At 38.4% G+C, this 27177-nt stretch overlaps 1 protein-coding gene across 5 annotated transcripts in view; it reads left to right on the top strand.

Moving 5' to 3' along the window:
• The window catches only part of CCDC88C (coiled-coil domain containing 88C), a 98413-nt gene that overhangs the window by 2656 nt on the left and 68580 nt on the right, over window positions 1-27177 (top strand). For all 5 annotated transcript variants that reach the window (XM_032233089.1, XM_032233081.1, XM_032233072.1 and 2 more), the window contains exons 2-3: window positions 1088-1188; window positions 19989-20097. In XM_032233089.1, coding sequence (XP_032088980.1) covers window positions 1088-1188; window positions 19989-20097 — 210 coding nt within the window. The remainder of the gene's footprint in view (window positions 1-1087; window positions 1189-19988; window positions 20098-27177) is intronic.

Raw genomic sequence — 27177 nt, 5'->3', positions numbered from 1 at the left:
CGCCCTCCCCAGGCTCCAGAGGCTTTATAGGAGCCTGGGGAGGGCAAAAAGAGCCTCCCCGCCTCCCCAGGAGGCCTTCCGGAGGCTTCATGAGCTTCAGGAACGGACTTCTGGTTCAGGAACGGACTTCCGGTTTGCTCAGAGGGTTGTTTTAAGCGCTCCAAAGGCTTCAGGGACCTTCCGGAGGCTTCCCTGAAGCCTCCGGAGCAGTCAAAAATGACCCTCCGAGCAAACTGGAAGTGACTTCTGCTTTATTCGGAGGGTTGTTTTGACTGCTCCGGAGGCTTCAGGGAAGCCTCCTGAAGGTCCCTGAAGCCTCTGGAGGGCCTCCGGGGGGGCGGGGGAAGCTGTTTTCGCCCTCCCCAGGCTCCTATAAAACCTCTGGAGGCTGGGGAGGACGAAAAAAGCATGCGAAAAATGGGGGGGTCACACCTGTAGTGCGCACATGTGCACTGGGGGTGGTCGCACATTGCATTATGGGTGTGGCACTCCCGCACATGACTCCCCTGCGCTCCCCCCCTTATGGCATGCAAGCCAAAAAAGGTTCGCCATCGCTGACCTAGAGCAATCACTTTATTATTATTATTATTCTCTCAGCCATAGGAATGGCAAACTACTTCTGAAAACCCTTGCCAAGAAAACTGTGGGGATATGTTCAGACAGTCTCTGAGAATCAGACATAATTGAACTGAAGGTAAAAAAAAAATAGCAGAGATAATCATGGATATTTCTTTTTCTGTAAAAGAAATAGGAGTTTTTTATGTACCTTCACCTTATCACTACTACTATGGCTACAGATATCATGGGCAAAATAGCAAGGAGAGTACACATTTCCGCTAAATGGGATTCTTGTTCTAATATAGAAGGAGATGTGGATTCTTCCAATCACTCTTAATAGTTGGAGAATGGATCCCTTCCAGCCCAACAGAACCAAGTTTTTTGCCACAAAAAAGAGTCCGATAACCATTTTCATGATTAGTTTATAACAAGTCAAATGAATATAAACACGCAGTTTCCAAAACAAAATTAGCATGTTTCATCTTCTGAAAGCATTTTCTAAAATGTTTTATTTTATGTTTTCTGGCAGGTAAAAACGTTTGGACTACTAGGGAATGATAATGAAGACAAACTTGCACTGTATATGAATCTAGCAGATGGAGTCTTCCTGAATAAAATAATGTTGCAAATGTAAGTTAACCCAAAAGAGCAAATGGCTTTTAATTTTTATAAAATATATCTGTATTGGAAATCACTGAGACTGAACAAATATCCTGTTTCCATGCTAGATAGATAGTGTAGTGTTTTCCCCCCTTTGGAAAATTTAATAAAGAATCAGTCTGAGCTTCCGAGATTCTGGAACACTTTTTTGTTTTATGTTATATATTTAGTAAATTTAAAAAAGAACAGCACAGAAATGATAATCTGTCATATTGTGCCAATTATTAAGCAAAAGGCAGTTCTTGTTCCATAACACTAGAGCACATCCTGACATACACGTGGTCTCTTATGAAAATCTTGATACCTCCAGTTAAAGATTTTTAGAAAACGGGCAGAGAAAAGTTTCCAACTGAGAGCTTGAAGAACAGTTGACACTTAACCTTGAACAGTTTTATTCCAAACTGCCTTCCAGAAGAGCTGCTCCTGTTATTTTTGATTTGCTAATTGGGCTTATAGAAAATAGAAACTGAAACTTTTGAAGGTAGTTAGTTGTAATAAAAACTGGTGCAGGTCATAAATAGTATGCCTGATGGTCATAAAACTAAGGTATAATTTAGAAGTTGGGAGTGAAGTCATATGGCTTTTGAAAATAACTCTTTAATATTTTAAATGGAGGACCCCCCAATGATATTTACTTTTCCCAACCCATGTATGTTAGAAATTGAGTACATAAAGCAGATTAGGACTTCTGTCTGTCTCCCAGGATAACTCTGAAAATTGAGCAGAAAGGACAAAATTTGGAGTAGGAGAGAAAACAGCAAAAAAAAAAGATCAGGTTAAAAAATGTGTTGGATCCAGATGGCAGCTGCAGCGCATCGCTACCATTGAAGCAGCAGAGTGCCTGCTGAGAATAGCCCCTCTACTTCCTCCTTCCTGATCACATAACCTAGACGGGGGCTGTCCTTAAGGGATCATAAAGATTTTCATATGCCATGCCCGCTATTTGACAAGTATATTTCATAGCTATGTAAGAAGTGTCTTAAACGTGTCTTTTAAAGAGTCATGTTATTTATCAGCTCTTCCAAGCATGGAATTATCACAGATCAAAAATTGACATAAAATGGTAATGGATAAGAAACTGTAATGCCCAGGGGAACTTTTAATTTGTGCATAAGTCTTTTTTTTTTTAGCTCCATTAAGCCCTACTTTGACCACATCTCTTCCTGTTGCAGAGTTTATGGCGGGATGAAAAAAAACCCTCTTCCATTTCAGTTTCATGCTTGAGTTGAAACAGGCACTTTTCAAAGACTTTCTTAAGTCATATAGTTTTCTCAAGCCTGAGGTTTTCTTTAAAGATGTCCTTATTCTGTTCTTATTGCACGACATGCCCACCCATCTGAAAAGTTCATTGATTTCCAGAAATGAACATTTTGCCCAGATGTGATGTGTGTTTAAAACTGGGACTGTTGGAGGAGCTCAACAAAGCTGGTTTTCTTCTTCCGTTACAGAAGGGATTTTTAAAACAAAACAAAACCAGTATTGGCAGCATGCCCGGTTGTGCCTCAAGATCAATGAAACTAAAACCTTTATCCAATAGGGTTGGGTCTGTTTAACACAAAACCAGAATGGTAGCATTTATATACAGTCCAATCTAGCTTCACTGTAAGGTGATCTTGGTGACAGTCTGTGACCTTTATGGCTAGCTGTTCAGACTTTTCAAAGTACTTATTTCTCTACTGTAAAGCATGGGTTTTTCTTCCTCTTCCTTGTTTCTTTTCTGTGTCTGACCTTTTAAAATAAGAATAAATCTTTTCCTGCCCCTCCAGGACACATCTATTCTCTGATTTAAAAAATCAATGTGTTGTTGTGTGGTCTTTTGCAAAATTTTGCAGGTTTTTTTTTTTTTTGAGAAAATATCGGTATATTCTCTTGGCATGTAGCTACACCTTGTGGTTTTTCCCTTGAGTCTCAAAAAATATTCTGATAATTATTTCAGTTTTTTGCTGTGAGCACTCAAAAAATAACAAAAATAGAGTAACAACTTCCGACATCCATTACTTTGCTTCTTTGAATAGAATATAGTTAGTCAAGTTGTGGCTGAATAACTGTATTTTCCTTTAGTGCAGATTATTCATCCACATGCTATAGTGGAAAGCAGTAAAAAAAATCCTTCATCTAAGATGTTCTACAGCTTCAGAGAGACCTTTAATATATGTTTCTTATTTTTTTCCTGCCCTCGTGAGTGTTTTTCAGCAGGTAGTTCCCCAAAAGGAGCTGCTTGAATATGCTCTCATCCAGTATACCGATGACATGATCTGTCCACTGGGTCTGTGCTCCCATTAGCAGTGTGTGAACTGATGGTAGACTTTCTTTAGAGAGAACTTCAGCGTTTGATACTTTATCTAATGCCTAATACACTTCAAACACAAGTCATATGGAAATGGGTGAACTGTTTTGCAAGAATGAGTCCTTGCTTCCAGAAATACTGGAATAACTTATTGAGTTTCACTATGAATACAGGACCACAACTTTGCGTATCTCTATGGTATGATATCTACCCCCGGAGCTTTGTCAAAGGATAACTGGCTGACAGCTACTTTCTATGTCAGCGGTCAGCAACTCGAAGCTCTAGAGCCTCATGTGGTTATTTCATCCCCCTGCTGTGACCCCCTGTCGCCGGTCGGCTCAACAATTGATAAGACTTTCAGTAGGACAGGTAGAGAAAAAGGGATGCTGCGCTAGGAGGAGACTCTATGGTGAGGGACTTCTGGTTAGCTCCAGAATTGAACGGGGGGCTTCTAGTTAGGATCTTTGTGGCTCTTTGAGTATTTAAGGTTTCCAACTCCTGCTCTATGTCAACTTGGAGAAACCTTCCTATTACTTCATCATTACTAGATTACAGTCAGTACTTAACAACCATATTGCTTAGTGGCAGAACTTTTGGTCCCACTTAGGGTCACTAAGCAAGGACCAGCTTTGGTGCATTCCCACAAAATTTAGAGGCATACTTTCAAGAAGACTTCCACAGGGATTAGGTTGTGATGACTTTAGGTCTCTTAAGGAGACTTGTTTTTCAAATACAGTAACACATTTAAATAATATAGGTAATAGCAAAATTTAAATGATAATTGATAATGGCAGTTACACACACACACACACACAGAGTTTGTTTTTCTGTTGCAGTTAATCAAGAAAACTGTTTTTCAAGAAGCTGATCTAACCTGGCAAAAATTGCACTTCCTGTTAAACTTAAACCACTTTCAAATCCTTTTATGTATTTGTTGATTGGCTACATAAAATAGCAAATTATGCATGATCATTAATTGTAAGAAATAGAGTAAGCTCTAGGCTCAATAGTCCTCTGTTTAGCAGGGGTCAGATACAGTGGAGATATTTTTCTTTCAGAGACTTACTTCCATTTAACAGGCTGGGAGCTTGTTAAATTGGGAGGAGGGGTTGTCTATTAATTATAGCCTTTTTCCCATAAATGATTTTGTTGCAAATGATGTACTTATGACTATGACATAATTAAACAAAGACATAAATCAAGGCAAAATTTGTAAATTTGGATTTAATGGATATTGCTGCCTTCTGAATGATCTGTTAAATACTCTATAAAATTTTAATATAACAACACCAGCTGTGAATTGGACCTTTCATGGTTATTCCACACCGACAACTTTTTTGAGTTTATTTATAGCCCTACTTTAACTTCCAGTAAATTAATTTTCAATCTATACTGCATTTTTAGTTTACTGCAAAGAATTGTGTTGATTTTGAGTACTTAGGATATTAACTGTTTGAGAAATAATAAATAAATGGTATAAATCCCTGATGGCGAACCTATGGCACGCCTGCCACTGGTGGCATGTGGAGCCATTTGTCAGGGCACGCAAGGCTTGCCCTGTCAGCTGGCCAGCGTACATGCACGCGCAGGCCAGCTGACTTTGGCCTTCTTTTGAGGCCATATTTCGCCCTCCGGAGGCTTCAGGAACTTCCCTGAAGGCTACGGAGGGCAAAAAACGACACCACGAGCAAACCGGAAGTGATTTCCGGGTTGCTCATAGGGCCGGTTTTAGTCCTCCAGAGTCTTCAGGAGCCCTCAAGAGGCTTCCCTGAAGGTTCCAGGGGGCAAAAAATGACACCATGAGCAAATCGGACTTCCGGGCTGCTCATAAAGCCGGTTTTAATCCTCCGGAGCCTTCAGGGAAGCCTCCTGAGGGCCCCTGAAGGCTCCATAGGACTAAAACCGGCCCTACAAGCAACCTGGAAGTCACTTCTGGTTTGCTCGTGGTGTCATTTTTTACTCTCCGGAACCTTCAGGGAAGCCTCCTGAGGGTTCCTGAAGACTCTGGAGGACTAAAACAGGCATATATACCTACATATATACATATATGACTATGGTAAATTGAGTTCTAAGGCATCTGTAGATTAGCAGTCCTGAACTAACAGCCATATTATTTTACCAAATGATTTCCTAATCTCAGTATAAATTAAATTATATTACCTTTCAAAGGTGTAGCATGTGCTGTGTTAAACATGTTTCAGCCAGTAGCGATAATTCTGATTCAATTTAACCTGATAGTTTGAATTTCAATAATAACAGTTTGAAAACCATATGAACCTGTATTAGGAATTCAGTAATGGCATATTGTTAATGGCCCAATCCTGTTCCATGTTTCTGTGCAAGGATGTGTCTTCAGGAGATATGCATTACAGTGCAAGCAATATCACTTTACCAAAATGGCATTGTTCTACCTCTTGAGGTTTGTAATGGCATGAACTAGCCTTCCCTTTCTGATCACTGTGGGTTGATTCTTGTTTGCACTCTTCATTTAAGGTAGTGTTTCCTGTACTATCTGTGTTTTCTTTGATCTTGGTGGAAAACGTATACCCAGATTGGAGGCGGGGCTTGACATCGCTCCCACATGACATGCAATCTTGGGGCTCCAGGATTGCTGTTGACATCTCTGTAGCTGGATGATCCTTTTTGGATCTAAACCATTCTGAAGGAACGGTGATAGAGAAGGGCATGTCCTGCTGATCTCAGGGGCATCACAAAGCCTCTGATTGATCCAGGAAAAACTCTTTTTGCCGGCTACAAGAGAAGCAGCCAAAATGGCTGCAGAAGGTTGGGACAAGCCCATGAAATGGAAACAGAATAGGAGAGACAGTGTGTCGAAATGGTGAGAAAAATCTTTATTATTAGAGAAGAGAAAACCAGAAGACTTATAGTTAAAATAAAATTGAAGACAGAAGGAAGCAAGCGGCGAATTAACCCTGGTTTAAAACTATCATTTATCTTTTCCACTTTAATTTTGTTTGTTTTCTATGGATGGACTTTTTACAAATGCCTCTTACTTTTAAACTGGATTGGTCTTTTTTCCCCCTTCTTCCTCTATACTTTTCCCATTTTTTGTATTTGTGGATTAAAAGTCTCTTTTCACGCAAGGCTCGGCCGGATCGTAATCTTTAAACAATTTTTTTTCTCTTCCGGAGTTTGGAGGGAAAAGATGTAACACTGCCATCTAGAGGCTAGAGGCTTGGCAACATCTGATATCACAAAGCTATGGGCTTTGTTTACTGAAAGAGTCAGTGGAAAACATTTTGTTTATACAGATGTTCCTTTGAAGGAAAGAGAAAGCTTTGACCTGAAAAACTTCACTGAATGTTTGAAACCTAGTAAAAGCCTTGGATGTTTTAGTGGCAGTGTTTATAACCTGGAAAAATGGCGCAATATGAAGAAGAAAAGGAACTAACATTGCAAAAAATTATGTTAGAAATTTAAAAAGTCTTAATAATTACAGAGAGATTTGAAAGAGACTTGAAATTATAGATCAAAATACAGAAAGTACGGAGGGAAGAGTTCAGAATACTTAGAAAACAATGATGAAATTTGAGGACAGAGTTCAAAAAATCACAGAGACATATGAAAGTGATAAGAAAATTGTTGACACTGACAGCAAATCGAGTGCGGAGGGAAATGATAAGTGCGAAATACGGAAAGGAGAAATCGATGAACTGGAACTATCTCAGATGTCAAAACATAGATGAAGAAAGGGGAGAAAATCTGGCAGAAGCAATGAGAGTAATTTTGGCAAAAGCACCAGTGATAACAAAAGGCAAGCTGATGAAAGGAACAGATGGAGGGTTTCGAATCCTTATAGGATATGCAATGAACAACAAGTTGTCAAGAGAAGTCCACATAATCAAGAAAACACTTAGAATACAGATTCTACAAATGGCAAGAGATATTGGACTGCACTATTTCTGGAAGGATACAGGATGATGAAATGTCACAATAAAATTTAGTTAAATGTAGTTAAACTTTGAGTACTATGTATAAGAGAAAGTAATAATAGGTATAGTCAAATAAATGATCAATAATGATAATAAAACATGTATATATATACTAGATTGATAATATGAAATTTTATACAAACTGTAAATGAGAATGATGGAGATGATGTTGAAAAGCCTTTTTATAAAAGATAAATAATTCTATATAGAATAAAATATAAAGATGTAATATCATTGGGTGATTTCAGGATGATGTAATGAAATGCCATAATATAAATTTACTTCACATTTAATATGCCTCATATAAAAAGGATGTAATAATAGCTGTGCTTAATGGATGTTTAACAATTATAACAATTTGTATATATGTATATTAGATTGATGCTACCAATAATGGAAAAAACATGGAATTGAAAATTATTAGAGAATGTTATCAATGCTAAAATAATAGAATGATTTAGAATAGGATATAAAAAAATCTTTATTATTGGATATATTGAAGATGATATAATGAATCTATCATATAAATGGATACATATTTAGAATACCTTGTTTAAAATGGAGAAACAATAGTGATAATCAAACAAGTGAAATATAATAATAATGTATATAAAAATATTTGATTGACAATATGTGATTTTTTGATAAATCTCAAGTGATGACTATGGAAAGGACGCAGAAAGACCTTGTAATCAATAAACACACTGGATGCAGTTGAAAAGGTTTTTATGTTATATGTTTTGTATGTGTGTGTGTGTGTGTGTTAGTTTGAAAATAAAAATTTTATTAAAAAAAAAGAAAATTTATACCCAGATTGTAACCCCCCCAAAAAAACACTGTTTCTTCCTTTACTTCCGACCAACAGTTATATTCGTGACATAGGGCCTGTTATCTGGAGAATCAGTCATCTCTGTTTCTGCCTACTCAGTACATTCAGGTAGACCTGTCAATTCCTCTCAATTGCTGTTATGTTGTGGGACTAAGGAAGCACAATTTCTGTGTTGTTATTCTCACCTTTTAGAACAGCATCTCTGCCCCTCTCCATTGTCTTAATTTCAGAAGGCCCTTAAGATCTGGCTCTGCCACTTATCTGGGATAAGAGTGCTTGTGAAATCCTGTCTTTGTGGCTGTTGTTATTTTTAGGGTTGCTTTTTAGGGGGTCTGCAGTGAAGAAAAAATTGAGAACCACTCCTTTAAGATGTTTTAATTGCATAGTTTGATATATGGTTTATATAAAACCATATATATGGTTGATATATGTTTTATTTGCATAGTTTGATACATGGTGGCCTAGTGTGAAGAAACTTGCCTCCCACTCAGAGGGGTTGAAAGTTCAATCCTAGGTAGTAACAGATTTTTCTCTCCTAGGGCGCAAAGAAAAAAAATCTGCTGTGAACTCTGCATGGTGTCAGGAAGGGCATCCAGCTAGTAAATGCTCAGCTCCATCCAATCATTGTTACTCTACCCCGAATAATGGGATTACAGCATTGTAAAAAAAAGGGAGGGGTGTTTTTAATTCGAGGAGCCTGGAATGGGTGGCCATAACAAATTTAATAATAATATAATCCAATAAAAAAGCTTTCATGTCACTGGTGTCATATTTGTGCTTCTTGATTTATTGTTTAATGTTGTTTAGACATTGGGGAGACTCCTATGAACTCCAGGCTGGGGCTGCTGGGATTTTGAGCCCAACAGCGTCTTACTGTCCAGTCAAGTATTTCGATTGGTTCTTAGTATATAGGGCCACCTATAGTGTTATAACTGTGCTTGTCAAATGGATTTTTTTTTTTGGCCTATGGCCGATAACAGATATTATATAAAGTGACATGAAGTGTATTGGTCATTGCATTTATTTTTTGTGAAAGGTTCAAAGTTTACATAGAGATTTCTCTTAATTACCCTTAATTACCTTATGTAGATCTGGTTGAGTGTTAGTAGTCAAAGACCCTAAAATGACCACCATAGTGAAATGGGAATTTGAATGTGAGTTTTCTCATTCTAAGTCAACACCTGAGCCACTGCAGTAGTCTAGTATATTGATATACATACCACATTTGGAACTGGAGTATTAGAAGAGTTGGTCTTTTTTCAAGCCTTCCACTTTCAAAATAATCTGTATAGAATAGCTTTGGGATCCCGTAAAGTATGGCTGTCTTTCTACTGATCTCTTTGTGTTGTCTACAAGAATGAGTTGGAAAAAACCTTGCAGGATCTTTAAACTGAGCAGGCAATCCTTACTGTCTCATAGAAAGGATTCGATAGGGGTTCAAAATTGCTCAACCCAGAATAAAAAGCAGTAGGGAAATTGATATCTGTAAGACAATCTTCTAGCCCTTCAGTGTTTCATAGTAACCTGTATTGTGATAGTATCAGTTCTTAATCTTTTATAAATAGTTCCCAGGTGGTAAGCTGAAAAACTTAAAACTCTTTTATTGTTTCAGAAGAAGAGGATTGTTGAACTCTTTCAATAATAAGTTATTTTGTTTATCATTAGGAATCCCAACCTTTCGGAACTTTTAAAAAAAGAGTCTTATTATTGACTTACTGGAAAATACCCATGAACTTATGCTACATCATGGAAGATGATTAGTTCTCAGTGTGTACGATAAAGTAGTTGAGACAGGATCATAGGTTCTTGGATTCCCTTCATAGGTTACTCATTGAACAACATGGCCATCATTTTTTTCAAGGTTTAATAATATCAGTTGTGTGCTATGGACAAATGTGCTGCTATAGATAGTTTTGTGGGTTCCATCAAACAGTGACAACTGGAACTAAATGACTAAGATGTACAACTTCTAAGTAATGTTGGATCCAAAATGTTCTGAGGTTACCAGTTGTCTTATCATCAGATGAACAATACATGCTTTGAACTTCACAAAGCCCAACTGTTGTCAGTATAGTACTATGGAGTGGATCTCAGAGCAATTAATGTGAGTGATACAGTATGGTTTAGGTATTGCCACTCAATAAAATGTTTAGTATCTATGGAATATATATTAAAAAAAACATGAAATCCTAACAAAATTATCCTTGGAAAGTTTGGGGACATACTGTATCTCTCTATTCCAGAGTTCAGTAAGCAATAGAACATAATGCATGAGACTGTTTCCTGTAGACCCAGATCTTTCTGGAGAAGTTATTATTTATTTTCAGTAATTTGGTTTATTTTTCTTTCATCACTATGACGCCACAGGTGAATGCTGATTAACTCTATGTTCTGCTCTTAAATTCACATGGAACTTTAATAGAAGCTAGTAGACCCTGCATGGGCCTGTTTGAAATAAAGGCTGGCATTTTAGTCTTATAAATCATCTTGATTTCAGCAGAAAGGCTTGTTGTAAATATAATAGTAAATTTTAGAAACAGAAATTTTATTTGCAGAAAATGTTTACTTTCTCCTTTTCAAGCATAGCTGGAACAAGGGTTAGAATATATTTGCAAATGATTCACCATACAAAGAATTCCTTGAAATATATGTGCACTTGGTTATAAGCTTACCTAATTAGGCATTGAGATCTTAGAAATTCATGTTGCAAATTGAAGGCAATTGGGGTTTGCAATTCCTCTCCCCCAGTGTTATTGTTTGGTCACCACACTATAAACAAGATGTTGAGACTCTAGAACAGTGGTTCTCAACCTGTGGGTCGGGACCCCTGTGGGAGTCAAACAACCCTTTCACAGGGGTCGCCTAAGACCATTGGAAAACACATTTTTGAAAAAAATACAGAAAACAAAATAATCTTATGGTTGGGGGTCACCACAACATGAGAAACTGTATTAAAGGGTCACAGCATTAGGAGGGTTGAGAGCCACTGCTCTAGAAAAAGTGCAGAGGAGAACAACCAGGATGATTAGGGGACTGCAGATTAAAACATATGAAGAACAGTTACAGGAACTGGGCATGGCTAATCTAGTGAAGAGAAGGACCAGGGGAGACATGATAGCAGTGTTCCAATATTTGAGCGGCTGCCACAGAGAGGAAGGGGTCAAGCTATTTTCCAAAGTACCTGAAGGAATAGGAATAATGAATGGAAACTGAGAGATTCAACCTATTGCCAACACACTTGGTGATCTTGACAATATAAAAAAAACTTTTTAGGTCATTTTACATTAGATAGATGGGGGAGTCAGGAAGTTGAAGTCCACCCATCTTCAAACTGCTATGGTTGAGAAACACTGAGATATCTTATTACCATATTTTTCGGAGTATAAGACGCACCAAAGTATAAGACACATGAAGGTTTTGAAGAGGCAAATTTTTTAAAAGTAGGTAGGTAGATAGAGGGATAGACAGGGAGAGAAAGAGAGAGAAATACAGTAGGTTGGTAGGTAGATAAAGGGAGGCAGAGAGAGAGAGAGAGAGAAACAGGGAGAGAAATAAAGTAGGTAGGTAGGGAGAGAGGGTAGGTAGCCAGGTAGAGGGATAAAGAGAGAAATAGAGAGAAAGAGAAATACAGTAGATAGGTAGAGAGAGTAGTTAAGTAGGTAGGGCAGATAAAGGGTGAGAGAGAAATACAGTAAATAGGGAAAGAAAGTATGTGTAGGTAGGTAGGTAGAGGGAGAGAGAAATAGAGATAGAGAGAAATACAGTAGAAAGGTGTTTCTGCTGGCACAGCACTTGATCAATGTAATTCTCATCAATCAGTTAAAGAGCTCCTGGGAGGTGTGGGTGCCAAAAATGAGCAAAAAACAGCCCGTTTTTTGTCAAAAAAATGCATACATAGCCTTATGGAGGCTTATAGAATGCTACTGGGGGTTGGGGGGAGCAAAATGGCCCATTTTTTGCTCATTTCTGCCCTCCCGAGCCCTCAGGAGCTCTCTGAAAGCCTCCATAAGGGTATGCATGTCCATTTTGGTGAAGGGGGTGGGGTTCAGGAGGCAAAAATGCTGTATTCGATGTATAAGACGCACCCAGATTTTTAGCCTCTTTTTTGAGGAAAAAAGGTACTTCTTATACTCTGAAAAATATGGTAACTTAACTATTGAAATGTCAGTTGATGTTGATGTTTTAATACAAACATTAGACATATTTCTTTTTTTTAAAGAATATTTTGCACTATGATATTATTTAAAGCAATAAAAGTTGGCTATCGGAAATAATTTATTATGACAGGATTATGTCAACAGAACCTGAACCGTTTATATTGGCTCCTCATTCATTCCTGCATTGTGCTGTTGTGTTGCATTCTTGCTTCCCCATCTCAGTACAGTCAGCCATCGGAATCTGTTTAATAGCCAGGAGATCCCACAAATGCACACATTGGAAAGTATGGATGATTCTTTGAAGGATGCTATCTGCTTGTTAAAAAATTTTTTTAATTTTTTTATTCTTATTCTTCAGACAACTTTTCCTGATGTGATGAAAAAGAGACATTCCTAATCCTGAAGGTTTAGGTTGAATCAAATTTATTTACTAAGAGTTCACCGGCTTGAATTAGGGTTGTGCATATTTTGAAAATGATTTGGAAGAAATGCTTCTGAATTCGTAAGTGTGCTATACTGATTTTAGCAAGCACTTTTCCCTCCACCTTCTACAGATTCTGGAAATGATCTACTTTTTAAAAGTTGACTCTTTAATCAGGGGGTGGACTTCAAAAATTTCAGCAATGGGTTCTCTGTCAGTTGCTGGCGGAGTGGAATTTTTGCCCTCCCCAGGCCCTGGAGGCTTTCTTTGAGACTCTGGGAGGGTGAAAACTGCTTCCCCCAGGCTCCGGTTCCATTTTTCCCCATCCCCAAGTCTCCACGATGGCCCTGCACTTACCTCGCACCCAAAACAGGCCACGTGGAGACTCCTGAGGGGAGGGGGGCAGCTAGGGGTGGGATTTGGAGGTTCTCCCAACCAACCATAACATTAGCTATGGTTTATCACGAGCCTGTAGCTCTTTGAAACTGCTTTGAATTTTTGAGATAGCACAAAATCCTGAAATAAACTTCGGGTGCTTTAATAGTTGCAGTGCAATGAAATCGAATTTGATGCCCCTTCTTTAGACCATGGATGCCCAACCATTTGGCTTACTTGGGCTGTATTGAGTGAAAAGGAATTGTCTTGGGCTGCATATAAAATATATAGTTAATGTATAATGTTAAAAGTTTACAATCTTATGGGACTGCATGACTAGCTGTTTAGGGCTTCATGCAGCCCACAGGCTGCTTGTTGGACATGCCTACTTTATATGAAACCACTTCCAGTTCTTCCCTCCTCCACGTATCTCTATTAAAAGACTCTGATTGTATTCCAAAGTTTACTTGGCTGCACTCGTAAATAGGTTATATTTGTGAACCCCTAGCATAAGTATAGGGATGTGGTGGCTCAGTGACTAAGATGCTGAGCTTGTCGATCAAAAAGGTCGGCGGTTCGAAACCCTAGCACCGCATAATAGAATGAGCTCCTGTTACTTGTCCCAGCTTCTGCCAACCTAGCAGTTCGAAAGCATGTAGAAATCCAAGTAGAAAAATAGAAACCACCTATAGGAACGCCAGTAACAGTATTTCATGCGCCTTCGGCCCATTTAGTCATGTGGGCCCGTTTAGTCATGCCGGCCACATGACCACTGAGAGGTCTTCGGACAGCACTGGTTCTTTGGCTTTGAAACAGAGATTAGCACCACCCCTAGAGCCAGGAACGACTAGGACATATGTGTGAGGGGAACCTTCACCTTTACCTAGCATAAGTATTGCATGCTATCAAGGGCATTTTTGCTCTACCCTCCTTTGTGAACTGCAGAAAAAATTAGAGATGCTGTCTGTTTCTACCATATTGCAATAAAGCTGAATGTTAAATATTGCCCCATTACTTATTAACCAAATAAATAGCGTCATTTTAAGATGTAGGATTTGACTAATTTGCTGTTTTCAGGAAAGATCAGAAGTTCTCCCCCCCTCCCTCCCATGACCAAAGGCTGTTAGGTCAACCCATGTGAACCTTGCATGTAGTAGTCAATTTGAAATCTTCATACTTCTCCCATCCATTGTATTCCTTTAGTGTGTATTTATGTGTAGTATTATTTTGTGTGGTAGTCCAAATGCTGGCCAAGAACCCAGGAGGTTGAGTTCTAGGCCATTTGGTAACTTTGGGCCAGTCGTTCATTCTTAGCCCAACTCGCCTCATAGGGTGGTTGTGTAGAAAATGAGAAGAGGAAGGAGTATTGGGTTCAGCTGCTGTTGTTGCTGCTGCTGCTGCCTGAATTGTGGCTCAGTCTTAAAACTAACTTAAAAGGGGGGGATTTATAGGAATTCAAGGGTGTCTTATGGCTTTCCTAGCTATTTTTCCTAAAAAGAGTACTGTAGACCATTCGGTATCAGTTTGCCTTACTGGGTCTAAAGCAACGTTTCCAGCATTGGGGACCACCAGATGGAATACAGATGGAAGAAAGCTTGTGATATTTACAAGGGGACGGCTGGTGTGCAGTGAAGAGATTTAATGTTAACACTTGACTTCTGTTTATTTTTCCTCCCTGCCCCTGCCCCTGCTACTGTTATAAAAATGTACTTAACGCCCTGAGAGTATGAGCAGCCCAGCACCTGCTAATACTTAACAGACAGATATAGCAGCTGTTCTGAGACAGCTTTGCAATAATCCATAGAGGTTTCTTCAAACATCTGCTAGAAGGGCCCTGCCAGCAGCTGCATTTTTGACAGCAGCAGAAAAGGCAGGGGGAAGAAATGAACCACAAATAACTCTTATCTGGTTGCAAAATGGGTGAATGCATGCAGCCTTAAAATAGATCTGATCAGGAAGGGCATCTTAACTTAACCAAGTGGTATGTATCGGGTTGGTTCCTACTGGTGTTGGTACTGGTTTGTTTCACGCATGCAGTTCACTGTAAATTGTTCTGCGCATGCACAAAGACCATGAAAAAGTAATAAAAACCATGCTGGCAACGGCAGCAGAGACTTATATAATTGGTTTGGGGGCATGGCCAGCCTGGGTCGCTGCCAGTTCCGCAACCCAGGCCAAATTAGCACTACCGGTTCGCCCAAACCGGTGCAAACTGCTAGAAACCTACCTCTGGTGTGTATTTATTTTAGGGGCATATGAAGAAAACATTTTGCTCCAGTTTGTGCTGGGAAGGGCATGACAGATGTGAACTTTTATGTGACGAGTAGCTGGAAAAGGTGAAGCCTCAAGCACTCAAGCTCCAGGTGGGGTGCATCCTCCCTTCCAGAACAGGCCCTGGTCATCCTCTTCCCCTCCGCTTGTATAATGCCTGTGTTGTGCTTGCTTTTTTGCCAGTTCCGTCTGCCACAACCATTGCTTCTAGGCCCTGTTGGGGCAGGTCAAGGGGCAACTGCAGCCATAACCCTGCAAGGAAACCCCATTATAGCTAGCTTCTTCTGTCACTGGATGCAGTGCACTCATCAGGCCTCATAAACATGAAATGAAGTAGAAATTACTTACTTTCACGTCTTTCATTTCCTTTAAAATGTATCCAGTAAATAAAATTCATAACCTACAAATAAAATACAAATACTATTCAAATTGAAAGTTCAATCATATACTAAATGCCACCAAGATAATTCAGTAATTCCCACCTTTTGATACTACACTTCTGACTAGTAAATGACAACAAAATAACAGTTAAACACATTTAATAAAAAACGGTCAAGAAAAGCACATCATTTGAATACCTGTAAACATAGTATGAATACTACAACGTAGTAACTCTGAAGACACATCACAGATATAATTAATATAATTAATTGGCAACAATTGATTATTATTAAATGCTACTTATAAATATATCATTTACTATCTATCTGTATGAAGACAATATTGAAGTGTTGGATGCCCCAAGTTTGCCCATATTACATCCCTGTTGTACAGGCTCACTGCCTCCCAGTTTCCTTCAGGGGTGCAATTCAAAGCACTGGTTATCACCTTTAAAGTCCTACAAAACCCAGGAGCAGGATATCTGTGTGACTTCCTGTCCCTGAGAATATCTTCCCATCCTACCAGAATGAATAAAGTGGACGTGGTGCAGGTCCTTTCCCTTAAACATTGGCATTTCGTGGGCCTTTTCCATTACAGTCTCTCCTCTATGGGGAGGGCCTCGTCCTGGAAGACTAAGAGGCCCACAAACCTTTAATTTTCAGGAGAGCACTTAAAATGGTAATCTTTTATAGGCTTTGGGATGAGGCAATATTCCTTTTACTTTAAAAACTTTATGGACTTCAACTCATTCTGGTTGGAGAATTCTGGGAATTGAAGTTCAATCATCTTAAAAGTTGGCAACCGGAATAGGATAGGCATAGGGTTAGAGTAGGAGAGAATGTTTATTGCCTCTTGGAGGTATTACCAGACTTTTTATTTTGCTTTTTTTTTTTTTTTTTTTGCTATTGCCTTTTGGCTTTTATTTTGTGTTATAGTCTTGATTGTAAGCCACCCAGAGTTTGATTTAAGTTGGGTGGCTATGCAAATGTTTTAAATAAAATCATATGAAATACACATTTTAATATATTATTAGTTTTATGGAGAGAAGGGACCATCAAAGCAAAAGTGTTAATAAAAGTTTTAACCTTTCTCTGGTTGCACGGTGCAGCTCCTTCCAACAGCTTTAGCCTATTCCACCTGTGTATGGAGCCATACTTCTCACCCTAAAGCTAGAGGGAGGAGGAGTAGGAGTAGGAGTGGTGGTGTAAGCAGGCCCCAGCTCGAGCTGAGATCATGCCAAGTGGTGCAAAATACTCCATGAGTCAAATGTTTGAGAATGCTGATATTAATGAGTGGCAGACCCTGGTTTTTCAGAAAAGAGAAGCAAACTCCAGCATTTGAGATGAAATCAAGCCACTTTTTCCATTGCCTTGTCAATAGAAAAGAGATAATATAGCCTTAGCTGCCAGGTTGCCCAAAATGCTACTTTTCCTTCTATATCTAATGCTTTCCTAGCAGTATAACAGTATGAAGGAAGTCTTTCTCCCTTTTTTCAAAGGTTGCTTGTTTTGGCTTGGTGGATGATAAGAGAAATGACATTTATATAAACTACTCCTTGTTCCATATCTTACATTGCCCATAACAATTCTGTTCTTCCATTTCACTGTTAGATATGGCAATCCTTTTGGCTAGAATTTAATAAAACTGATGTCTCTGAGAGAAAAAAAGAGTTCTAGATTTTGGGTTGACAGTTAAATTTGCTGCTTCGTGGCCAAATTGTATCTTTTGCAGTGAAGCTGCTTTAACAATCTAGATTCCAGAGTTTTAAGTAGTAATCTTTTCCAGACATCTTTTTAAAGCCTGAGACACCTGCTTTTGCCATCACTTCCTACAATTCTTTAAATTATTATTTTGCATTTGATTTCTGTCATGCAGATGAATTGCATTAAACGTCTCTTAATTACAGCTTTTCTTTTGTTAGTGAATGGCTGCCTTCCTCACTTGTCTGCATACTTAATGCCTCCTGTCAAGACAGTGGCCTGAGGCAGGGCAGGAAAAAGTCCTACTGCTGCCAGCTTCTGGGCGAGTCTCCAGCTTCACCATTGATGTAGCCTCTGTAGTTGCAACAGCATTTCTTTCTCCATCATCACAGAAATTGTCTCTGGATTATGTACGCTTAGTTTGCTCATATTTGTCCAAGGAACTTTTGTAGGATTTGTGAATAATTTGTATATTACTAGCATAATATAAAATAATATATTTTTAATATATTAGCAATTAAATGCTAACTTGAGTTTGATATACTTTAGTCAGTAGATTTAGTGAGTGGCTTATAACAAGAAAGTCTGTGATTAAGGGTTGTTGGGTGGGGGGGTTGCATTTATACCTCCATCTTCTCTTGTATTACAATAATGGAACAGGTTGGGATGAAAGAGATTATTGACACAAAGTAATTCAATGAATTTTGTAGCTGTTTGAGGATTTGAACTGGGGTCTTCACAATCAAAGTCTAGCATTCTAACTATTAAATGAAACTTCCAAATATGTTAGAAAAGGTGGCTTAACTTAAAACAAGTCCTATTCAAAATGAATGCCTGCCATTATTATACAAATTGCTCTTAAGCGTTATTACTTAACTACTATTGTGATTAGGTTTTGTGCATTGTAAATATAATTAGCTATATATAATGAAGATGTCACTGCCTGATCTACATGCTAATATAGTGGGATGATCTGGGACAGTGTTTTGCAACCTTGGCCATATTAAGATGGGTGGACTTTAACTCCTAGAATTCTGGGAATTGAAGTCCACCCATCTTAAAGTAGCCAAGGTTGAGAGACATTGATCTAAGAAGTTATGTTCAGACTGATGTAAACTAGCTCTTCAGTCATTTCTAAAATTGGGCAATAAGCACCACTATTGCTTGCTAAGTGATTACTAGTTTATTTTTAAAAATCACATTCTTTTGTCTGCAAACTATTTTGATACTATTCACTACCATTAATTTCGATCTAGACAATGTTATCCAACCCTGACAAAATCCAGCTGTGTTGTGACCTTGAAGTCCATACATCTCAAACCCTCCAAAAGTTAAGAAATAACATGTCTAGATTAAAGTTGCAGCCTGATGTGAATAATATATAAGGCAATATACATACAAGGTATATAATTAATTATACAACTTTTATGATTTATAGTGCGTAGATGGAATATTGTGTTTTAAAATGATACCCCATCATGAAAACTCAATATATGTAGTGAAAGAAGTACGTGGGGAAGAAGATTGTGTCATCCTTGTGAGTTTAGAAACCATGAAAAATTGGGCCTGTTTTAGTATTTGAATGGAAGATCACCAGGGAAGGTCAGGACTGTGAGTTAGTTTAGGAAGTTGTACAGATACTATGTACACATTGAAACTACCACACAGAGAAAAAGACTAGACTACATTACACTAAGGGGACATGGTAGCTCAGTGGCTAAGATGCTGAGCTTGTTGATCAGAAAGGTCGGCAATTCAAATCCATAGTGCCGCGTAATGGAATAAGCCCTAGCACTTACTTGTTCCAGCTTCTGCCAACCCAGCAGTTTGAAAGCAAGTAAAAAAGTAGAAAAATAGGGACCACTTTGATGGAAAGGTAACAGTGTTCCCTGAGCCTTCAGTGTTTAATCATGCCAGCCACATGACCATGGAGATGTTTTTAGACAGCGCTGGCTCTTCGGCTTTGAAACGAAGATGAGCACCGCCCCCTAGGGTCGGGAACGACTAGCACATATGTGCGAGGGGAACCTTTACCTTTGCATTACACTAACATTTCTGAACTATCATCATTCAGTGCCTGCTACAACCTTTCAGAAATATCAGACTACAACTCTGAGAACTCTTGGAGAGCACAGGAGTTGTAGTGTAGCATGTTTAAGGTTGGATGTCCAAATTCTCCAGTTGCGTATGTGTACTAGTTGGAGGAAGCGGCTAAGATCCATGAGCCTTATTTTCTTAACAAGAATTCTATCACTCCATTCTGTTAAGCTTCCTAGAGTTTTGAGCATCAGGTTATTATGAGGAAGTTTAAGTCGGGAAATGTTTTTAATAATATTTTAAATGGTTTAATTTTCAAATTGTTGTAATTGTTCTAAATACTAATTTTTTTCTTATAGAGATCCACGGCCAACAAACCAACGCTTCAACGAGCATGTCAACAATGATGTAAACCTACGGATACAAAACCTCACTATTTTGGTCAGGAACATCAAAACCTATTATCAGGTATATGTGTATACATGCATTTATCTGCAATACCATCTGCCAGAAAAATACTATAAAACATTTTGTTAAAAGAGCAGACCAGAGGAAGTTGTGTTTATGAATGTGAATATGAAACTGAAATTTTCAATTAATGTTAAGAAAAATGCTGAGCCCTATAAAAGTGCAGACATTTGTTTCTATCATGGGAGTGATTTCAGGTAGATAATGTCCATTGGCTAGTTTTAGACAATAATACAGATTATAGTGAATCTCCTGCCCTGGATGATTGAGAATCTCCATAGACAAGCAGCATATTCACCGTAATCTGTATTACTGGACATTTTTCTTCTTGTTGTTTTCCTTGAAAAAAAAGAACTAAAGAAGCTTCCTGGATAAAAAGCTAAACCTTTTCAAGGAAGGGAAAAAAAACCCAAGAAAGTTCAGTTGCATTTTGAAAAGCAACTTTGGGACATGAATTTGCTGCAGTAAAATCTTTTCAAATTATATTTTTCATGTAAAGTCTATCTAGAAAATTGATACTTTGGCTTACTAAAGTCCAAGAATCGTCTATCAGAGCATCCATTGTTGAGCCAGAGAGTAATTATTTCTTTTGATTTCTTAATTACGTCATTATGTAACTTGATTTAGGCTGAAATGTTTACACGGAATGCACACATCAGTAGCAAATTAAAATGTGAATTGAAGGTTTCCTGTATGTTTTTAGATTGTATAAGGTGTGTGTAGCTCAACTAGTTCAAACTTTTATGGTATGAGTAATGTCAGTCTTTTTTGGTAAAAGCATGTGAAGTTATATAAAATTGGTAACCATTAATATTTTTTTAAACTCCCAGGTCAAGTCTAAAATAGAACCTACATAACTAAATTCCTCTGTATGGAGGTGGCATTGGCAGTTTAAAGTTAAATACAGTATCATAATGATATGTTATTATTAGCAAGAAAAATCACTGGTCCTTATCTAACATTTACTATTCACCTGGATGAGCACATCTAGAACATTATTTTATGGTTGATCAGTCTTAAGCTCATACCACTCAAATTATCCAGCAGTGTATATTTAGTTTCAGATTGACCAGTTGATTAATTGCTATAACACAGTCTACCATTATTTCATCGGCACTAACACTCAGACTTAAATTGGTGGGGAAATCCTGATTTCTGTATTATCTGAAATATAATCTAGTAAACTATAATCAGCTAATTTGTGATTTTTATTTGTTTCAATTTATAAAATATATTCCTGTATAAAGTCTTGATAAGTCTCTAGTTACCAGAATGATCAGGATATGAGTACTAAAAGGAGGTTTTAACTTTTAAGAATATTAACTCTATTCAAAATTATATCCTTTAAAAAGACTTCCTGTAATCTTGTCAGCCCTTGCAGATAAACCAGACAGGAAACATGACTAGATGAGTTAATTCTACTTTATTGCAAAGCTACCTTAACAGAATCTTGCAAGACTGAAGGCACAAACACCCCATCATCTCTTTTAATTACTTAAACCATTAGAGCAGGTCTAAGTTTCTTTCTATGATCATTAAGCTAATGGGGACCCCTCCCACGCTCCCTTAATTGTTTCCTAGGAAGCATCTCTTCCCCTCATCTAGAGGTGGTATTCAGCAGGTTCTGACCAGTTCTGGAGAACCGTTAGCTTTTGAATAGTCTGGGGAACCGGTAAATACCACCTCTGACTGTCCCCACCCCCATCTATTCTCTGCCTCTCGAGTCCCAGCTGATCGTGAGGGAATGGGGATTTTGCAGTAACCTTCCCCTGGAGTAGGGAGGGAATGGAGATTTTAGAGTATCCTTCCCCTGCCACAATCACAAAGCCATGCCCACAGAATGGTAGTAAAAAAAATTGAATCCTACCACTGCCCTCACAGTCATCCACATGTTCCATTACAACTTTTTGGTACATTGATAGAGATGGATGATGGCCCTGAAGCTGTCATTGTATATAAGAGAAGATTGGAATCACAATTTGAAGCATAATATTGCTCAAATCCAGATGATTTTATTTTTCTGATTTTAATTCAAGATGAATTAATAAAAAAATTAAAATGGATTCTACTATCCAAAAACATTCCACATTAGTTTTATGCTACTTACTGGTAATTAATATGCATATGATTAATTCTTAAATCTGTCATTCTCTAATTTTGGATACTAAGTAAGGTCTGACTGGCTTGTGTTTGGATGGGAACAACTAAGATAGGAGTAGAAATTGAAAAAAAAATCCAAAGAAGGCAATAGCAAGCCATTTTCATATTGTCTAGAAATCTCCATGGATGTATTCAGACATTCATCCAGAGTTAAACATGATTCAAAGGTATCTCTGCTTTTTTCATTTTATATTTGGGGATATAGTTCTGTAGACAGCTAACTTGGAAGTTAAGACTCTGTGCCTTCCTCAGAGTCAATTTATATACGGTAGTAAAATGGTATTCAAGGAAGGCAATATATGCTAAACTCATTTGTATTAAAATTCATATTTTCTTGCCTTGTAAAATTTCTACTGATTTCTTCATTAGTAAAAAAAAATCATAATTAAAAGAATATAAGTTAAATATGGTGCTTGAAAATATAATTATAGGAATGCTTTTAAAACAAAATTTTAAAGCAGTTGATCAGAGCTGGTAATAAATAATAGCAATATATATGGTAGGTGACAGGTTGAAGAGTAAATTTCTAAGTATCCATGGCAATAGTAGATGAATTTTAATCATATGGAGAACTCCTATTGTACAGTATCTGGGAACCAGCCTATTCTTCATCTGTAGTTTGCATTTATTATAAGTGTTTCCATAATGCAGCAGATGTTGGTCAGTTGATACGCGTTTTGGAGACTCCTAGTTGACTAGATTCTAAAATAGGTGTAAATTAATTCTGGCCACAGAATTCTGCCCTTCTGAAAAGTTTACATGTGTTTTCTAGTTTCTTCTATAGAGTAATTAAGAAAACAGAAATAAGAATGGAGTGATTTAATTTATCTCTGGATCATGAATGCTTTGTATTCCCTGAGTTATGCAGAAAAGCAAAATTGAACAATGGGAACTGGTAATGTGGACCAAATTTGTTAAGGAAAAGCAATCCTGCAGTCAAGATGATTATTTTGCACTTGTGATTGCTATCAAAATAATGTATCATGGAGATTCCCCCGCACTATTTCAGAAATGTTGACTTTTATCTCAAGGTCAGCTGAGTTCCAGCATCTTCCCAGTTCCAGGCTGCTGCTCTAATTTTTACAGTCTCATAAATCTAGTTGTTGTAAACTGAATAGAAAGTGTAAGAGCTGGAGATCTAATAGCAAGATTGGGCATGTTTTTCTTTCTTTACATTCCCCTATCTGCTCCAAATGTTTAATTATATTACAGCTTTGTCAAGCTGGTGCCTTTCTCTCCGAAATGGCTTTTTGTTTCCTCAGAGTGCAAATCAGGCATTATCCGAAGCAAATATTTTAAACCCTCCCTTTTTTTTAAGTGAAGTGAAAATATGGAACATTCTTCAAATTCTGCATGCAGTTTTGTTTCTTGGAAAATTAAATAATTTTTTGCTCTACGTGTAAAATAGTTGTGCCATTTGCTGCTTTCTTAACTTTCTTTAATTTTTCTGGGATCTTTTGTCTTGTTTTTAAAAGAAAAATATGTGTTATATTTTTTTTTTACTTGCTGGAGGTGAACAGGTTACTATGTGAAAATGTGCTTGATTTAAATTGAACAATAGAAATAGTTTTGGAGGTTCCTAAGCAACAATAGAAATAGGCTGTGTTACTTCCTCAAGGGAAGTTTTCACCCTCAATGTATTTGAGTGGTGGTGTTTTTCCTTTGTCTGATTTATTGCTCTTCTTTGCTGGGCAAAGAAAATGAGTCCTTTCTAATTTGAGGAATTCTGTAGTAGATGAAATTAAAAAGTAGTAATTTATAACAGCCTCTTTATATTTTAACCCTTCATAAGAGAACAGTTTTAACCTTTCATAAGAGAACAGTTTTAGCTTTCCTAATTTGTTAACAAGTCCAATGGGACAGAATACCCATATTTAATGTTTTTCAGTATATATGCATTAAAAAAAACCCAGCATGGCTACAAAATCAAGTAGCTCCTTAATAGCAAAAGGTTGGATCAGAAATAGTACACCTTAAGGTTACCAGATCTGTGCTGACTTAATACAGGTATCCCCTAAATGGTAGCTAAAAATTCAGAGAACCCCCTTTGCTAACATTTAGTGGTTGTCAAGAATTTGGAAGCCTTAATTTATAGACCTACAATGCATAGAAATTTGAAGCCATATTCATCGCTAATGAGGAAATTCTGCCTCTGGTTTTTATATGCTATTACTAGAATAATATATTAATAACATGGCAGGGATTTATAGAGAACATGGTTATACAGGTACTTCTCAATTTAAAACCATTTGTTTAGTGATCGCCTGAAGTTACAACAGCAGTGAAAAAAGATTTATAACACCTTTTCATACTCACATACACACAACTCCCCGTGATCAAAGTTCAGATGCTTGGCAACTGCCATGTATTTATGACCGTTGCCATGTCTGGGGTCATGTGATCACCTTTTGCACCCTTCTGACAAGCAAAGTCTGTGAGGAAGAGAGAGTCACTTAACAACTGTGTTACTAACTTAACAACTGCAGTGGTTCACTTAACAATTGTGGCAAGAAAGGTTCCAAAATGGGGCAAAACTCACAATCAATATCTTAGCAAGACGTTATGGGATCAGTTGTGGTCGCGCTGATCGATGATCTCTGGCGGGCCAGAGATAGAGGACATTCCTCTATCCTTGTGCTTCTTGACCTCTCAGCGGCCTTCAATACCATCGACCATGGTATCCTTCTGTGACCGTTACGGGAGGTGGGAGTGAGAGGCACCGTCTTAAGGTGGTTCTCCTCCTACCTCTCGGACAGGTCGCAGTCGGTGTTGGTTGGAGGACAGAGGTCGACCCCTAGGCCCCTCAAATATGGGGTGCCACAGGGTTTGGTCCTGTCCCCCCTCCTATTTAATATTTACATGAAGCCGCTGGGTGAGATCATATGCCGGCACGGGATCAAATATCATCAATATGCGGACGATACTCAGTTGTATCTGTCCGCCCCGTGCCAACTCAGCGAAGCAGTGGAAGTGATGTGCCAGTGCCTGGAGGCTGTCAGGGTCTGGATGGGAGCGAGCAAGCTTGCACTCAATCCAGACAAGACCGAGTGGCTATTGATGCTGCCTCCCAAGGATAGTCCAGACATTCCACCTCTTAGCCTGGGGGATGAAATTATACACCCCTCAGAGAGGGCCCGCAATTTGGGTGTCCTCCTGGACCTGCAGCTGACGTTAGAACATCATTTGTCAGCTGTGACCAGGGGGGCTTTTGCCCAGGTTCGCCTGGTGCACCAGTTGCGGCCCTACCTGGACCGGGAAGCACTTTGAATGGTCACTCACGCCCTCGTCACCTCAAGACTGGATTACTGTAATGCGCTCTACATGGGGCTGCCCCTGAAGAGTTTTCGAAGACTACAGTTGGTTCAGAATGCAGTTGCGCAAGCGATATTGGGTGTACCTAGATACACCCATGTTACACCTATCCTCCATGAGCTGCACTGGCTCCTCATTGGTCTCCGGACGCACTTCAAGGTGCTAGTCATTACTTTTAAAGCCCTACATGGTTTAGGACCTGGCTACCTGAGAGACCGCCTCCTGCCATTTACCTCCCAACAACCAATAAGATCGCACAGGTTGGTCCTCCTTTGGGTACCGTCGACCGGACAATGCCGGCTGGCGGCCCCTCAGGGCAGGGGCCTTCTCTGTAGCTGCGCCGGCCCTGTGGAACGAACTACCCGTAGAGATCCGGACCCTCACCACTCTCCCGGCCTTCCGTAAAGCCACCAAGACCTGGCTGTTCTGGCAGGCCTGGGGCTGTTGATTAATATCCAACCCCTCTTGGACAGAATGGATGTTGTGTTAATTTTAATATTGTATTTCTTATTTTAATTTTTTTTTAAAAAAATGCTTTTATCTTGCCTGTGAGCCACCCAGAGTCCCAGTGGGAGTGGGCGGCATACAAATTTCATTAAACTAAACTAAACTAAACTAAACTAAGAAGTCAAGGACTGCTGTAGACAGTATCCCCTAAGTTAACCATCAATTCTTAACTGTGCTAAATATATGGTGTGTAGTTGGGTTTTTTTTGTCTCAACCAATAAAATGACTGGGCCACCTCTGGCTGGCACTATTTACCCCATCTGTTGCCTGATTTGCAATAATTGAAAAACAGATTAAGAACCGTATTTTGAAGCAAAGGCCATCTTGAATGTTAGATAGGTTGCCCTGCAATTTTGTATGATGACTACAGTTTATTGAACTCAAGACATGATTGAGATAGGTTAAAGTCAATTGTCCTTTAATCCAGTTTAATAAGGAATGTATTCTGCCAACTAAAACTCCCTTTCTGTGGTGTTATTCCTGTCTGTCAAATTTGATAAACATGAGTTAACACAAGTTAATTGCATTGAACTACAAGAGCAAGATAAAAATAAACCATTTAGACACATCTACAGTTTACATAAAACAAATACTGTACAGGATTACGTGGAAGATTGCGCTTGAGATGAGATGCAGTTTATAATCTGCATTTAACAAGAGGCCTACAGTATTGTGGTTACTTTGACACTCATTTGATTAGAAGAGGGAAAGGTCACTTTGGGGTTAATTCTTAGTTTATTTGGAACAGCTGCATTGTGGTAAAATATCAAAGGGTCTGTTCCTCTGGGAACTACAAATAGCCATGATTAGAAAGTGAAACCAGGTGAGCCACTTTCTAGGAATCTGTTCACTTAGGGGAAGAGAGCATATTTTGCACATTCCAAGTTCATGAAATGTTAACATTTTAAGCACCTCATAACAATCATTCTAACAGTTAAGATTAACATTGTTTTGGGTTAAGCGAAAGTACTCCTCTCTGTGTTATTACACTACACTGGCGGTTGGGCCATAATTAGATGTTAGGTTTGGCCTGGCAAGTCTATTTGATGCAAATGACAGCAAGTCCCTGTTATTTCTATTCTTATCACCAGCCAGAGGTCA

Source organism: Thamnophis elegans, chromosome 1, assembly GCF_009769535.1.
Source record: "Thamnophis elegans isolate rThaEle1 chromosome 1, rThaEle1.pri, whole genome shotgun sequence".
Taxonomy (NCBI): Eukaryota; Metazoa; Chordata; class Lepidosauria; order Squamata; family Colubridae; genus Thamnophis; species Thamnophis elegans.
This window is presented reverse-complemented; position numbering and strand designations above follow the sequence as displayed.